The sequence below is a fragment of the Daktulosphaira vitifoliae genome, unplaced genomic scaffold (genome assembly GCF_025091365.1).
Source record: "Daktulosphaira vitifoliae isolate Bord-2020 unplaced genomic scaffold, ASM2509136v1 Scaffold_5, whole genome shotgun sequence".
NCBI classification, from domain to species: Eukaryota; Metazoa; Arthropoda; class Insecta; order Hemiptera; family Phylloxeridae; genus Daktulosphaira; species Daktulosphaira vitifoliae.
Window position 1 is genome coordinate 8,669,802 of NW_026099576.1, and position 17,775 is coordinate 8,687,576.

General features: G+C 27.2%; 1 protein-coding gene across 4 annotated transcripts; it reads left to right on the plus strand.

Moving 5' to 3' along the window:
• The first annotated feature begins 271 nt into the window (after positions 1 to 271).
• On the plus strand, positions 272 to 17,047 carry LOC126907572 (uncharacterized). 4 transcript variants are annotated; one of them, XM_050688941.1, is made up of 4 exons: positions 276 to 1,229; positions 5,570 to 5,620; positions 15,646 to 15,702; positions 16,711 to 17,043. In XM_050688941.1, exons 1-4 carry the CDS (start codon positions 368 to 370, stop codon positions 16,719 to 16,721), a joined length of 981 nt encoding a protein of 326 aa, XP_050544898.1. In that variant the 5' UTR covers positions 276 to 367; the 3' UTR covers positions 16,722 to 17,043. The 4 variants fall into 4 exon arrangements, with proteins under 4 accessions (XP_050544899.1, XP_050544900.1, XP_050544901.1 ...); XM_050688942.1 differs by lacking the exon at positions 5,570 to 5,620 and having other exon boundaries at positions 272 to 1,229; positions 16,711 to 17,047; XM_050688944.1 differs by lacking the exons at positions 15,646 to 15,702; positions 16,711 to 17,043 and adding an exon at positions 15,479 to 15,585 and having other exon boundaries at positions 273 to 1,229.
• Positions 17,048 to 17,775: the final 728 nt, after the last annotated feature.

Consider the following 17,775-nt stretch of genomic DNA (forward strand, 5'->3'; position numbering starts at 1 on the left):
TTAAAATTTTAAATATAAAATAGAGTACCTGCCAAAATTAATGAAAATGTTAATTTTAAATATTAGAAGAATTTTGTTTGATTTATTTTTTTTCTATTTAAAAATAAAGAGTTTAAGGCAACTAACTCTTTATTAACAGTACATAAGTCATATATTTAAAATAACACCTAAATAAATAAAAATGTAATAATACAATACTGACATTTGTTTTAAGTTTTAACAGATTTTTTTTGTAACAGTTAATATAATTCAATTATTTAGTGTATTTTTCTACACAATTTTAGCTAATACGAAAAGATTTGATTATTTTTTAGTAAAAAATATATGTATTTTTTTATTTTATTGTTTTTGGTTACTATTCTTAAAAATGTTTTCAATTAAGTTATCCGAAATTTGCGTTTTTTTGATTCACACAATTTTGTTTATTGAAGCGTATAATAATACGCTAAGAAAAACAGCAATCATTAATAAGTTTTGTGAAAACAATTTTTGGAAAAATTTATCTAATTTACAGAAAGTGCGATATGCTAATACATATTGTTACTTAAATAAAATTAATATCATTTCCAATAAATCAAAAAGCAATGGTAAAATACGTTGCGCTGCTTTATTCCTTAGTTGTCTATACGCTCAAGATTTAAGACAAATATTCTTAATGGTCAATGATTATCAAAACATATGTAAAACAATTCTAGAAAACAATAATAATCCCTATCAATGTATCATACATTTATTGGAAATTATTAAAAAAGTTACATTATTGGGAACAGTCATAAAAGAATCATTGATTGCAGTAGATGCGTTATATCATAGGCGACCAAACAAAACAAAAGATGATTATATATTATATGATTTTTTGTCAAGTTTACAACAAATTAAAAATACTATTGTTCATGAATCTCCGTCACAGGATAATCCAAAGAATTGTGAAATAATATTATTAAATATTAAAAATATTTTTAATGTAAAGATAGAATATATAAATAAAGAAATTAAAGGCAAACGTAAAAGGGAATGCTTATTTAAAAATAAGGATTTTTATCCAATATTGCATGATTGGAAGACAGTACACAATATAGAAAATGAATTGTATTATTTTAAAGATTTGAATGAAAAAATTGATGATGAATTTAAGAAGATTATTACAGATAAATATTACAAATTAGGCTTCCATTTCAACACAAGCATTAAGATGATTAGTATACCAATACCACAAGAAGTTCTTAATAGTAAGTTTTCAAAAGAAAAATTTCATAATAAATTAATGTTTGAAATACATTAACTTATTATGAAAATTTTGATAAGATAGTTAAATATAGTTATTTTATATTTGCTTCAAATTACATTAACAAAAAAGGTGATAATTAAGAATATAGTCCAATTGAATCGGAAGCTTCAATTCAATTTCTTAGTGAAAAAATAAATATTAAAACTTGAAATTTTGTAGAAATACTACTTAATATATTGAGACACATAGGTAATAAGCACATCAATATCGATTCTTTTAATAATTTTTTATTAACTTTGATGTCAACTTTCACCACGAAGACAAGTCCAGAGCTCAAATTTTTTTTTTTTCAAATTAAAGTATATTACATTAGCTTTAATTTAAGATATATATATAAGTGTCAGACCTTCCGGAACATTTTTAAAAGTTAAGTTGAAAAAGTTCTACTTTCTATATGCATATTTTATATTTCAAGCCCCCCCATATATAGGGAAGTAGTCTGATTTAAAAAAAATATATATTCAATGAAAGATGTATATAAATACTACTTCTCATGAAAAAATTGTATTGATCCATACATTTTTTAAAAAGTTATAGCACTTTAAAGTAAAAAATGTAAATTATAAAATCGAAAATTTTCACACAAAAATAGCATTCGGTAGCCGTTTTCACCATGAAGACAAGTCCAGAGGTCAAATTTTTTTTTTTCAAATTAAAGTACATTACATTAGCTTTAATTTAAGATATATATAAAAGTGTCAGACCTTCCGGAACATTTTCAAAAGTTAAGTTGAAAAAGTTAATTTTTTGTGAAAAAGTTGTCATTTTAAATCCCCCCCTGTGGGCAGGTTAAGTGTCAGATTTACAAAAAAAATATACCAAATGATAGGTAAAGACATCAAGCATCTATATAAAAAAAAATTATATTCATATGTTCATTTTTGAAAAAGTTACGGCAGTTTTTAGTAAAAAAAATTGAAAAAATTTCGAAAATTAGCGATTTTTAAATTTGTAATTTTTTTGGAGGTTTCCCCCATTTACGGGGAACGAGGGAAATTTTTTCAATTTTGAAGGGTAATGACTTCGACTAGATACGATTTGTGATCTTTTGACGTAACGTTGAAAGAAATCCGTTCGGTGAGAGCTGAGAAAAAGTGGTAACAGACACAAAAAAAAAACACATCATAGTAAACCAATAACCAATACCTTCTCAGCTTCGCATCGAAGCTAAAAAATTATTTATCCCGACGACTTTTTTTCTATGTATAAACGGCACCATAAGTTGAACAAATAATATTATATTGATGTAAAAAACCATCGTTTTTCGTTTTTAATTTCATGAAAAATAATTTTTTTATATTATCTTATCCATATTTTAGACAGTATAGTACTATAGAAGGGTGGGAGTATGGACCCCATATAACCCCCTTTTACAAAAAAATATAAAAATGTTTTATTTGTGAGTGTTAAATATTTTGTAGCTTTTAAAATCAATCCAATAAATATATTAAAAGGAAGGGGGCTGTCTTTCCAAAAAAAATGTTCTAGCTATCAATGGCTTATAATAAATTGAAGTAACGAAAGATTCTTTTAATAGCCACTCTAATCTACATGACTTCTCTTAAAATAATAATTATATTAAGTAAATCCTTTATGGAATTTTTTAGTTTTATAAATTTCTCGATTAATTAATTATAATATTTTTTTAATTCATCATTTATAACTTTTATTATAACTTTAATTTTTATTTTAATGGCATCAGACATATTTAACTAGCTTATAAAAAAAAAATATTGGTTGATAACAATATTAATATATAGAAGGAAGTGAAGTGCGGGTTATATTATGTTTATCATTACTCTATCGCGGCTTTTTTCCAATATTTATTTAAACATTTTATTAACTTCTCAAATATTGAACAAAATTTTTTATTTCAAAAATTATTATTATGAACCAGTCATTTTCTTAATTAGATTGCGATGTTCACCAGCTTTTGGCCGTAATCTTTTCACCAATAAAGACACAACAATCCAACTAAGTTGAATTCACCACTAGCCGAGGTTTTACCAGACCGAAGCATAATAGAAATTAAATGTAAATAACATAACTGATGTTTTTAAATTGTTCTAATGGTCTATTTACGAAGTACTGCAGAGAAAAAATAATAAAAATCTAGTTGACTAGTAAAATGAACGATATTTATTTTATGTAATAATTAAACTTTGCAAATAATAACAAATTTAAATTAAAATAAAATGATTATGCCTTAAGTACAATGAGATAATATCTAATACATTTGTTATAAATGTTCAAAATAATAAAAAACAAGATAACAAATTATTTTATTAAAATGTTTCAAATCAAGTTTAAAAATATCACAAATTAATAAATAATATAAAGGATAAATGAAATAGAATTAACATGAGGAAGAAGAATAAACTATGATACTGCTTGATTGACTATGTCTATTGGGCCAAGGAGACTGCAACTGTATTTTATTCTATTGAATATAATAAAATTGTTATCATTGCAATAATGATCAAACATCGGTTAATAGGAATGTTGGTTTTTATTCCGATCCTTAAGACTACAAAGTACGTCTCAATTAATCAAATACATGTGAGATCTTATTACACTTTAAATTACAAAATAGTTAACGCACTCATATGGAAAAGAAAATGATATTTTAAAATAAATAATATATGAGTGTTAAATGAGTAAAATGTGCCAATAAGTGTAAGTAGAATAGAGTAATCATATTAAAATAATTTAAGTGTACTAAATTAATTAAAGTTCAAGTTTCAAAGAAAACTTTTTGACAATACACGGGCATAGAAAAAATGAATACACAAAATAAAAAAAAGGGCAGGTAAATGTTGTACAAGTTATCCAATGATCAGAATCAAAATGATACGTAGTCAACAAATGATTTTATAAGCAGCCATTACAATTTTAATTGTATAAACAAAAAATGACATGCAGGTGGCCTGAGAGAGAGATAGATTGTTTGACGAAAACCATTTTAGCAAAATGGTCAGGCCATTCGACGGCGACGAACACATATTGAACCGGTTGGGGAACAACGCTGACGATAGAGCACATATATTCAACAGACACCTGGGATCGGTTGAATTGTTAACAAGTATTGTAGTGGTCAGCTGGATGATTACTTATCTCGATGACAATATATAATGAAATATATATTATAGTAATATAATATAATTGAAATTATAAACGGAAAATGTACTATTAAATTACTAAGGACCATTTAATTAAGTTATTACTGAATTGTAATATTCAAAAAGTGGTTTTGATTTACAACGAAATATCTCACCTCTCAGACAATAACATTTTATTACCAATTTTTTAGCAGTTACTCTTAATTATGAATTGTTAACCAATAAATTACATAATTTATATAACAACTGTTAGATTTTCATAATTGTAATTCTTTTACGTCACAAGATGGCAAAATATACATTTATCCAACTTATCAAATAAAAATTATCTAATTAAAAATAATATTGGTTGATGACAAATTTTCACACAAAATTTCGTAAGTTAGAACCATTTTAAAATAGAATGGAGTTGGTTAATGTTATTCTTATCATTACGCAATACTCTGCTACGTTTTTTCTCCATTCTATATTTTCCATTCTATTTTCGATCAGTCATTTTTTTTATTAAATCATTTTTTATTTTGTTAGCTAGTTAAATATGTATGTGGTCTTTTAAAAATAATAGAGTTGACACCCTTATAAAGTATAAGGGATAAATAAAAAAAAATTAATAATTTAAAAACAAGAAATAAATAAAATTAAAAAATATTAAAAAGAATTTCCTTAATATAATCAATATCTTAAAAGAAATCTAGCTAATATTAAAAGAATCACTCTGTATACAACCATATATAATTTTTTATAAACTCTTCATAAAAAACATAATGCTAGATAATTAAATATAAATTTCATACTAAATTTAAATACTGTAATGTACTATATTTATAATTATAAGTGTATATTTTATATTAAAAAATATATGTTTTAAATCATAAAATTTAATGGTCAGGAAATAGAGTTCATGTTGCTTATGGAATAATTCATTAATTTATTCTAAAAATGTAAACATTATCTACAGATTTACAAAGAAATGTTTTTTGTGTTAGTGTTTTTAATTATTATTGGATATCATCTATACTTGCTTCCACTGTGCCGCAATCCCACTATGCTACAATTTTTTATTTTCCATTAAAAAAACCAGCAGAGTGGGGTTATGGAATTAAAAAAAAAGTGTAGTTTATAAATAGTCTGGTTTTATTAACATTATTTTTTTTACATTTAGTCAAACAAAATGAATCGGAACTCAAAAACATATCAGAATTTTTGGAGAAAGGTAATTGTCATATAATTAAGAATTTTTAGCATACAACAAGTATTTAAAAACGTTTTAAACTTTTATATAGTTTTGTATTTTCATTTTCCATTTATAAAATACTACAGAGCAATAGGGTCACTGAATGTCGAGGACACGGCATATTTGTGACAAATTGAGATCAGTTCCGTCGCTAGTTTTTGCGAGATTTTTGCATACCTACAAGGTGTGTTCAATAAATACCCAGACAAAATTTATTAAAAATTATATTTTAATCATACAATTTATTTAAATGGATCACTTTCAAAATAGTGTCCTTTAGCTTCGATACATTGTTTCCAACGTCTTGCCACTTTTTGAAACACCTTTGAATGTCTTCCATAGTTATAACTTTTAGCTCTTGTGTCGCGTTCTAGATAGTTTCGTTGACGTCCTCGAATCTTTGACCTTTGAGGGTACGTTTTAGTCTTGGAAACAAAAAAAAAATCACAGGGAGATAAGTAAAGTAAATATGGTGGGTGAGGTACCACTGGTATATTTTTGAATGCCAAAAATTCACGAATGGAAAGTGCTGAATGCGCTGGTGCATTGTCATGGTGCAAAAACTACTACTTTGATTTCCACGCTTCTGGCCTTTTACTTTTTCTCTTAATCTTTCTAGTACTTGTGATAAAACACTTGATTTACTGTCTGACCTGTATGTACAAACTCATAATTGACTAAACCAGAAAAATAAAAAAAAACAATGAGCCATTGTTTTAATGTTTGACCGGACTTGAGGACATATTTTTGGACGAGGTGACTTTGCAGTCTTCCATTACAACGACTGAACTTTGGTTTCGGGATCATATCCATATACACATGTTTCATCACCCGTAATAATTGATTTTATAAAATTTGGGTCATTAGAAATCCGATTTTTTAGTTCCAAACAAACTTCAATGCGATGTTTCATTTACTCCTCGGTTAACAATTTTGGCACTAATTTTGCGGATATCCAATCATCTGATAAAATCAAATGACAAGTACCAATTGATATACCAACTTCATTGGCTACTTCTCTGACAGTTAATCGTCGGTCATATCTAATTTTGTTTCAAACAAGAGTGGACGCCCAGGACAATGGTCATCTTCAATGGATATCCGACCTTCTTTAAAACTTTTGAACCATTTAAAAATTACACAACGGCTTAGAGAAATATCTCCAAAAGCCAATTTAATCAATTCAAAAGTTTCCGTAGCATTTTTACTAATTTTGATACAAAATTTGATACACACGAGTTGCTCCGTAATATTATCCATTGTGTAATCGTGATTTCATACAAAACGGTCATCTTTGAACGCGTATTGTCAATGACTGATTTGAGATAATAATTATTATTATATACTAAAATAATGATCATAATCGCTAGTTTATTTTGGTATAATAACATTACCGATAAAATCAAACGTTTTTCTGTAATAATTTTAGTCTGGGTATTTATTGTACACACATCGTATAACTACAAAATGGAATAGAACCTCTTTTTTTCCATAATTTACAGATTTTAAAAGAAGGATAGACTTATTTCTGTATCTATTAAGAACTCTACATTAAAATAAGAGAGGTTAATGGTTTAACTCAAAAAGTTTTAATTGTTGATTTTAAATATTAAATTAGGTTTATAGTAATAGAGTATAAATCTATAGTATAAAGTAACATTAAAAAATAATTTTTTTATCCCCCCTTCCCTTAGAAGGCATTTTTGTATTGTGTCCAGTGTTTGTAATAAACAAAAAGAAATAAAAATAGAAGTGTTAGGAAGGAAAATAAATGTAGCGCAGGTGGCCATTGAGGAAATAAGAGTCGTAGCGGGCGTAGTATAAAGAAGGATGGGCAGCAATGGAAAGTAAAAGTGGCTATAGGTACCGAGCAGTGACTATAATAAGATGAAATAGACAGGGATCTCGGGGTATGTATGCTTGCGTGAAGACGTCTAATATATGAATAAAATGGAATTACAAAGAAGGGTCACTACCTAGCTCCTGCACAGAAACGTATGCACGAATTTCTGGCGAGTCACAAGTATCGTATTTCTTTATAAAAGTATTTTAGTTTATTCTCAATGACCTATCTTGTTTTAATTGTTTATTACTAAAAGTTCTTCAGTAAAGGATTTATTATAGACTTATTATATAAATAAATGTTTTCACTTACCTCTAACCTCTGACCGTCTTTTCAGTCGTCCAAAGGGTGATCTAGGGTAGATGCGAACTCAATTTCGGTTCTTTGCACAATAGATTATACTAGTGTTTGAACGAAACGCCCGGTAATGATGTGCGGTTTAGTTACTGTTCGTTTCTGGAGTATTTATATCATGCAGGAAAAAGAAGTAGGGAGTGGACTGTATAAATGAGTAAATGTATTGAAAGAATATAAAACAATAAACTGTATTTTTACAATATAAACTAAAATATTATATATATATCAATGTAGGTGCCCCCCCTACCTATTAATGCTAATGCAAAAATGCGTCAAATAGAACAAATAGTAAGATAAAAATTAGACAAAACAATATAATTAATAACTACTTATGTATACTGAAGATGACTGGTTGATGCGAATGAAATCGTTGTCATGACCATTGAACCAGACAAAATGTAATGTCGCCAACAGTATGAGCGTACCGCTATATTATGAGTATAAGTGTATGAGCGTATCGCAAGGGCGATATATAAGCGTTTTTAACAACTACGTGCTCGCAAGCACCATAGAGCCATACAATAAAACGACTTAGGATGGCAGCGAAAAACGCAAAAAATGTCACACAAGGACCGATAATAACTAGACGAGTCACAAGAATCACGCACTTAAGCATTCAACGTAATGAATCGCTCACACAACCGGTGGTGGTAGTGCGAAAGACGTTATCAGTCATAAGATGTAGCAAAACGCCCTCTCGTAATGCGTATCCAACAACTAGTGTCCCACACTCCGATTGCCCGTACTGTGGCAGAGATCAGACTGGCTAGTCGATAAGTGGAGAGACACTTTTTAGTTGTTTAGGTGATTAGTATAATATTTCGACTCTGATTTATTTGTATTTCGTAGCTGGTTGTACCAACGTAAGATCTCAAATAATATCTTTATCTTTATGCAAAGACCCTTATGATATGTGGCCTACTTCTTTTCAATCACCTGTAGGACGACCTAGGTTAGATGCGACTGTACTATAGATTTATGCACAATAAGTTATGTTAGTGTTCTACACTCCGATGACCCGCACTGTGGCAGAGATCAGACTGGCTAGTCGATAAATGGGGAGACACTTTAGAGAACGCTTATAATTAGTTGGAATATTAACTATGATGTTATTGTGCTAGTACTCTGTTCAGCCAGGTTGTGGCGCTTCAATAAGTAATAGAACACAATGCAATTTAGTCATGTATTTTTAGCTTCGATGCGAAGCTGAGAAGGTATTGGTTTTACTAAGATGTATTTTTATTTGTGTCTGTTCTCAGCTCTCACCGAACCGATTTCTTTCAATGATACGTCAAAAGATCACAAATCGTATCTAGTCGAAGACATTACCCTCAAAAATTGAAAAAAATGCCTCGTTCCCCGTAAAGGGGGTAAACCTCCAAAAAAATTACCAATTTAAAAATCGCTACTTTTCGAAATTTTTAAAATTTTTTTTACTTAAAATTGCCATAACTCTTTTAAAATAGAACAAATCAATATAATTTTTTTTTTAATAGATGCATAATGTCTTTAATTATCATTTGTTATTTTTTTTATAAATTTGACCTTTTATTTGCCCACAGGGCAAGTAAAGGGTCACATGACAACTTTTTTTTTTTAAAATGACAACTTTTTCACAAAAAATTAATTTTTTCAACTTGATTTTTGAAAATGTTCCGGAAGGTCTGACACTTTTATATATATCTTAAATTAAAGCTAATGTAATATACTTTATCATGAAAAAAAAAATTTTCGGACTTTATTTTATCTTCACGGTGAAAATGGCTACCGAATGCTATTTTTGTGTGAAAATTTTCGATTTTGTATTTTACATTTTTAATTTTATTATGCTATAACTATTTGAAAAATGTATGGATCAACATTATTTTTTTATGAGAAATAATATTTTTTAATAATCCCTTTTTCATTCGACATACTTCATCTTAATTAGGATATTAATAAGGAAATAGCATATCATGTAGCTTTTGGAATAATCCACCAATTTTTTAAAATTAAACACTATCTAAAGATTTGCATCGAAGCGTTTTTTTTTATAGTGATTTTAATATCAATGTACTTGATCCAACTACGCTACGTCACCACTGTGCTGCGACCCCCCGTGATGGGTTTTTTTTTTTTTTTGTCACTTAAATCACTCTGTATTTTTTTTTTTTTTAGTGTGTTTATATATATGTAGATAAAAAAAATAGATAAATACCAATATTTTATATGTATTAGAATATTTGAAACGCCAAAAGTATTCGACCGAATATAAGATATATAATATTTTTTGTAAATCCTAGTAATTACGAAAAAAGCATAAAAATCGTGCAGATTTTATATAGAATTGTAACTGAGAACGAAACATACACTCACACACATTCAATTCGTGTATCTTGATTGAGAGTTCCAGAGTTCCAGAAAGCCGTAGAGATGCAGAGACAGAATGGCAAGGCGTCCCAGTGTTAGCGAGAGGGATGTTCAGAAACCGTACATAACCACCGTAAAAAAACTGCAAAAAACCATCCGAATTGGGGGAAAATGACCTTTTTATTGCCCGTAAAACTGGTTTAGCGAACTCTGGTGAGATTCTTGAAATATTGTTAGCTGTATTTGATTGGTTAATGTGATAGAGTCTTTTACGTGGGCGTTTTCTGGAAGCGTAAGAGGGTGGTTAGATCTTTGTAAGGGTATTATTTTATTATTCATCTTATACACGTGGGAACACTGATTTGGTGATATATTTTATTAAGTATAAGTATTAATTATTACATTTATTAAAATGTGATACTACATGATTGCGATCGAATTTTAGCTTCGATCTGAAGCTACGACGGTATTAATTTCATCAAGATGTTAAATTAATGTGATTAAAATCACTATCATAAGAAACGCTTCGATGCAAATCTGTAAATAGTGTTTAATTTTAAAAAATTGATGGATAATTACAAAAACAACATCAACTTCTATTTCATTACTTATACCCAGATTAGTAATTCTTTTAATTATATATTATATAATTTTTAAAATTAATTGTTTTCAAATCATTATTGATTTTGATCTTTAATATGTTAAAAGTAATAATTTTGAACCTACTTTTTATTGTCCTTTAGAGTGAAAGTTTTACTAAAAAAAAAATGAATTTATTACCATAACAAGTAGTTTAATTTGCAAATTTGAAATTGACATTATTAAATAGATAAAAATGAAATTGTTAAGATTAATATGCTGTCATCAAATTTTATAATTACTATTTACAGTATATTTATCAGAAAAGTTAGATTTTTTTATATTTTTATCGTAATAGATCACTTAAATAAAAATCATAGTAATAATTTCTAATTAACTTTTGGCGTTTAAAAAGATTCTACAATGGAAATATTCAGAATTTAATTAATTTTAATGATTATATATCTATAAAAACCAATAAAAAAAAAAACCCAGCACAGGGGGGTCGCGGCACAGTGGTGACGTGGCATAGTTGGATCAAGTATAATGATATCTGACAGTGATTAAAATCACTATCAAAAAAAAACGCTTCGATGCAAATCTTTAGATAGTGTTTAATTTTAAAAAATTGGTGGATTATTCCAAAAGCTTCATAAACTGCTAGTTCCTTATTAATATCCTGATTAAGACAAAGTATGTAGAATAAAAAAGAGATTATTAGAAAATAGTATTTCCCATAAAAAAATTATATTGATCAATACACTTTTCAATAAGTTATAGCATTATAATGTTAAAAATGTAAAAAATAAAATTGAGAATTTTCACACAATAATAGCATTTGGTAGCCATTTTCACCTTGAAGATAAAATAAAGTCCGAAATTTTTTTTTTCCATGATAAAGTATATTACATTAGCTTTAATTTAAGATATATATAAAAGTGTCAGACTTTCCGGAACACTTTCAAAATTTAAGTTGAAAAAGTCAATTTTTTGTGAAAAAGTTGTCATTTTGAATCCCCCCCTGTAGGCAGGTAAAAAGTCAGATTTATAAAAAAAATATACCAAATGATAGGTAAAGACATCATGCATCTACAAAAAAAAGAATTATATTGATCCATACATCTTTCGAGAAGTTATAGCATTATAAAGTTAAAAATATAAAAAAGAATTTTTTTACAAAAATCGTATTTTTTTTATTAAGTTTAATGTCTGTTTTCACCATGAAGATAAAATAAAGTCCGAAATTTTTTTTTACCATGATAAAGTATATTACATTAGCTTTAATTTAAGATATATATAAAAGTGTCAGACCTTCCGGAACATTTTCAAAATTTAAGTTAAAAAAATTAATTTTTTGTGAAAAAGTTGTCATTTTAAATCCCCCCTTGTGGGCAGGTTAAGGGTTAAATTTATGAAAAAAATATACCAAATGAAAGGTAATGATAATATGCATCTATATAAAAAAGAATTATATTGATATGTTCATTTTTGAAAAAGTTATGGCACTTTTAAGTAAAAAAAATTGAAAAAATTTCGAAAATTAGCGATTTTTAAATTTGTAATTTTTTTGGAGGTTTCCCCCTTTTACGGGGNGGTAATTTTTTTGGAGGTTTACCCCCTTTACGGGGAACGAGGGAATTTTTTTCAATTTTTGAGGGTAATGTCTTCGACTAGATACGATTTGTGATCTTTTGACGTATCATTGAAAGAAATCGGTTCGGTGAGAGCTGAGAAAAAGTGGTAACAGACACAAAAAAAAAAATAAATAAATAAACACATCTTAGTAAAACCAAAACCTTCTCAGCTTCGTATCGAAGCTAAAAGTTATTCAATTTAGCCTATTATAAAAATAATAATTATAAAAAAATTGGGCAGTGTATTACCCTTATAAGATATTTTAAAATAAAATAAAATACAAAACCCCGGATTTTAACAGAAAAATAGCATATTTTTGAATACGGTAGCTATTTGCGCATAGAAGATAGGTCGTCGGGACAAATTTTTTTTTTTAATTTTATAGTACATAAAATAAGCTTTAATTTGACATAAGTTTAAATGACGCAGTATTTCCGGAACATTTTCAAAAATTAAGTTGAAAAAGTTAGTTTTTGTAAAAAAGTTGCTATTTCGAATCCCCCCCTGTGAGCAAAATAAGTGTTAGATTTTCAAAAAAATGATATCAAATGAAAGGGAAATATTTAAGGTTTTAGCATAAAAAAAATTATATTAATATGTTCATTTTTGAAAAAGTTACGGCAGTTTTTATTTAAAAAAATTGAAAAACTTTCGAAAATTAGAGATTTTTAAATTTATAATTTTTTGTGGAATTAAACCTTGTTTACGGGGAACGAGGTAATTTATTCAATTTTTAAGGGTAATGTCTTCAACTAGATACAATTTGTGATCTTTTGACGTATCATTGAAAGAAATCGGTTCGGTGAGAGCTGAGAACAGACACAAATAAAAACACATCATAGTAAAATTAATACCTTCTCAGCTTCGCATCGAAGCTAAAAATCTGTTATTTGTTTCGAATACATTTTTATTAATAAAAATATTTATTTTTAAATAAGTGTGTATCTCTACGCAATAAACACTTCAAAAATAGGAAGTAACATTAACGGGACAACTGTGCAGGCGTCAAATTTTGATCCACAAGACGACTATATCGACTAACATTTTATAAGTCCATGTTATTATAGATAACCAAAAAATTACTTTTCCTAATCATATTAATCATTATTACATTTCTCGATAAAATATTTATATTTGCGTACGAATTATCAATATATAATGTCAAAATTACACCTGTGTGTAAAATATGGCAATTTTTTATATTTTTAAAAAAGATATTGATTTAATTAGTATGCAATACGATTTAAGTTAATAATATGTTTTGTTGGTTTATCTTTTATACAAATGTCAAATTATTAAAAATTGAATTCTAATGAACCAAAACGAAACTAGAAATAAACCAGATTAAAAATATAAAAAGTAAAAAAAGTAAATTATAATGAAATATTAATAAAAAGGGGAGCTTTGAATGATAAATATGGGGTGGCTGACACATATTGGAATAATGGTCAAATAAATAAAATAAACATAAATGTCAATGACAAAATAGTAAATTGATCTCGGAGATTAAACAATACTGAATAAATAACGTTAAATATCCCTACAGTATTTTATAATTTATCTTAATGAGTTATTACGTAATAGAATACTTGTGGTTAGGATGTACGAATTAAATGTGCACTTACATTATATCCAATGTCACTTAACGATGTCTTAAACAATCCAAAGTTTATTTCGTGTATTAAATGCTTTGCGAATACGGTTCACCATACTCATTGTATAGTCAATATAACTGTTTGCGAAAACGGTTTTATTTTGAATAATACGATTCCGTTGCACAAAACCTATGACTGATGTTTATACATAAAGGATTCTAAACAATCTATATTTTTATTAGAAATTTAACTTTTATGGTGTACCCTTATTTTTTTATCATTTGACACGGCCCCGCGTCGCTTCGTAATACACGATGCCCCGTGCTCGTGCCACCTCTATCAGTCCTACTATGAGTATTTGACTGACCAACACCGCGTGCCATACGCCACGGTGCGAAGTGCCACTCGGCCGGCCCGCCGCAAATAATACCTTGAGTATTCTTCTTCCAGTTGTCAAAGGGACAGCGTTGTGTATGTACGTCACCGGCTGCGGACGTGCCGCACGACCCGCTCGACGAACCGATTCGCACCCGCGCACCACCGCCTTCAACACTGCTAACTTTTTGAAGGCCGAGGATCATACCGGACACCGCGTCGCCGACGCCAGCGACAGTGCCGCGATATTATGCGAAGATTACTATTAACTGTGTTCTTCTATTCGGTTCGTTTGTTTTTAAATAACCTGTTGTTGTTGAATAATAAACGGCCCACAGGTCTCTACCATCAATATCAGTGTCAACTACATTATTGCGCCGTAAGTCGTGTTGAATAAGTATGTTCTTTTGAGAGAGTATATTTTATTGAGAGACTTTAGCAACAAGACCAGCTACTCAATACTCATAAGCTCACAGATATTTACAATTAAATGGATTTTTAAAGTTGGCGTGGAATTACTGTTAAAATAAAATAATTTTAAAATGTTTGAGGTTTAAGATGTTAATTGATATTTATTTCCATGATAAAAAAAATAAAACATTTATATTTAATGAACAAATAATTTTAAAATTAAAAATCCGCCATAACAAAATTCACTTTAAATTTATTCCGTTTGATTTAAAAAACATATTCTAAATCCAAAATAACTGAAAAAAAAATTTTTGTATTTCTATTTTTCAACTTAATTTTTGAAAGTGTTCCGGAACGTCAGAACTATTTTTAATTTTTTTTTTAAGCTTTTCTTTCTACACAAATATATCCAAGCGTTTAATGATAATAGAGTTAATTACTGTCAGATTTTAATTTATATTGAAGTTTATTATTTGGAAGCACAGAAGTCTGAAGGAAAGTTTAAACCCCTCATTCCTATAAACCAATGCAAATTTTTTTAAATGTATGCAAATTAGATAAAAGATATTTAAAAGGGAATTATTTATTTTAAAATCTAAAAGTAGATATCTACGCCTCAGCTAGATCTCAACTATGCAATGTGCTAATTGATACATATTTTTAAACATTTTTTTTTTATATAATTTTTTTTAGTTCTGTAAACAATTAAAAATATTAAATTCAAATTAAAATAAACATTTCACTCAATTAAAAAAAAAAGAAGATTATAATACACCATGCAAACTAAGAATTTAATTTAAAAATTTAAATAAAAGAACTTTCACTATTAAATAATATAATCATTATTTATATGATAATAGAAAAAGGAAAAAAATCTGAATCTGAAGTAGCAGAATTATTGGACTTTCTTGAACAAGGTAATATTTTTCAAAGATATACGTTCATAGTTTTTACGGTTGAAATGAATCATGATAATTTTCGGTTATTATTTTAGTTGGACACTCAATAGAGTGTCTCATCGTATATTACTGCGATGGTTTCACGTCACAATTATTTCAAAAATAATATTAATAAATAAAACACAGAACCGTTTCTAGTGATTGATGAATCGACAGTAAAAATATTTGCAAAATTAGCAATAATTCTAAAACTATTTAAAGCCAAATGACATGATCATTGTTACTAATAAATATAAGATCCTAATAGACTCCAGTTCGTAGCCTTATGCTTTGTATGATTCATCAATCCCAAAACTCGGCTGTCGCTTTCCGGCTTACTTTATAATGTCAAGTCTTTGTTCATTCCTTTTGACGCCTTTACTTATTCTCGTCCTCTACATTTCATAGTACTTGTGTCTCGCACATCGTCTGCACCTCATATTAGGTGTTACCCTTACTCCCTTCCTATAATAATAGCCTATAGACACCCACAGTTAATCCGGATTGTTTGATGTACTATTAGTTAAAAATAAATATTATTATTATTATTATTTATTATTTTTTTTTTTTTGAACAAGTCGTTATGTAGCATTATTATTTTAACTTGAATTGTAAAAAGCTATATTAAAGGCAATAAAACTAAATTTTCGTCGGTTTCGGGTCGAGTAAATTAAAAAACCCTAAGAAATATCAATGAAATTGAAAATTATGCATGAGTAGTATCTTATCATTCTCAATAAATGTTATTATTTTGAAAATTTTATGTATAATAACCTAATTTTTCATTCAGTTATTTACAATAAAATAGTTGTTGTAATTTATAATATTACTATTAACAATTGTTTACCTATTTACACAATTAAAAACTTTTTCACCATTATTCCATTAAAAATAATTATATTTTATATAAGTTACAACAAAAAAAATTTTTTATTATTTAAATCTAAATTTTGTTTAATTTTTTATTTAAATATTTTTTTATTGCAGCTTTAACGTAACAGTATTAATATCTAAAACTCACCTGAGTTTAGCCAGAAAATATTAAAGATATAGTAAGATAATACAGTTTTATCTTATTTAATATTAATACATATTTCCATCACAAAAAATGTCTAGTAATTATTAAGTGCGAGTCAAATCAGCAAAATTTACAAACATTATTTTATAATTTTACAAGAAATCCAATAATGTGTATATTCAAGACATAAACAACTAATTAGAAACATAAATTTAATTTTTACCTTTGAAAATAAATATATTTGCATCATAGCTAAAATAATAAAATAAATTGTAATAACATGTCTTCTAAAAAATATAATTTTATTGATTTCTATTTTAATTCTCATATATTTCTTTATACTATGTGTTTTATTTAGAAAGATTAATTTAATTCATTTGTCCAACAATTTTTCATAAAAATGTATTAATTATAGTTGGTTTTTATTAATATGAACTATGATAAATTTTACGAAACATTTACCGCTTATTACTATTAATAATATCATTATTACTTTTATATGATAATCATTTAAAATCATCTAATATGTGAACATTCAAATTCATTAAAATATACACAATGTAATGCAATAAAATATCATATAGAGTATTAGGTAAATAAGGAAACGGTTTTCTATTGTTCACATTGTTTCCTGTATATTTAAATTTATACATAAGTTATTATAAATATATTGTAAGCACTAATAAGTCGTCGACTAAAATTATATATTAATTTATTATAATACGTAATATTTAACACAAATAAATTTAATAAAGAAATAATAATAGTGACGTTGACACTTTTTTGTAATTACATATTTATAACATTTATTACACAATTGCCAAATTACACGTTACAATAGAGATATATATTCCTTACAAACTTTTTGTATAAAAGGTGCTTATCAAAGCATTTAGATAGCAATGAAATACTAGTCAATGTTTTTCAATAAGAATAAAAATTAATTAGTAAAGTACAAGATGAATATGTGCACAGACAAACCGCTTGCTTACATGTATATCAATTGTACAATCTGCTAAATTTTAAATCCATAA

Excerpts from the sequence above, each read along its gene's own strand:
- LOC126907572 (XM_050688941.1), top strand. The coding sequence starts at position 368 with ATGTTTTCAATTAAGTTATCCGAAATTTGCGTTTTTTTGATTCACACA. Across the intron at positions 1,230-5,569 it reads ACCACAAGAAGTTCTTAATA|TCAAACAAAATGAATCGGAA; the intron begins GTAAGTTTTCAA and ends TTTTACATTTAG. Across the intron at positions 5,621-15,645 it reads ATCAGAATTTTTGGAGAAAG|AAAAAGGAAAAAAATCTGAA; the intron begins GTAATTGTCATA and ends ATATGATAATAG.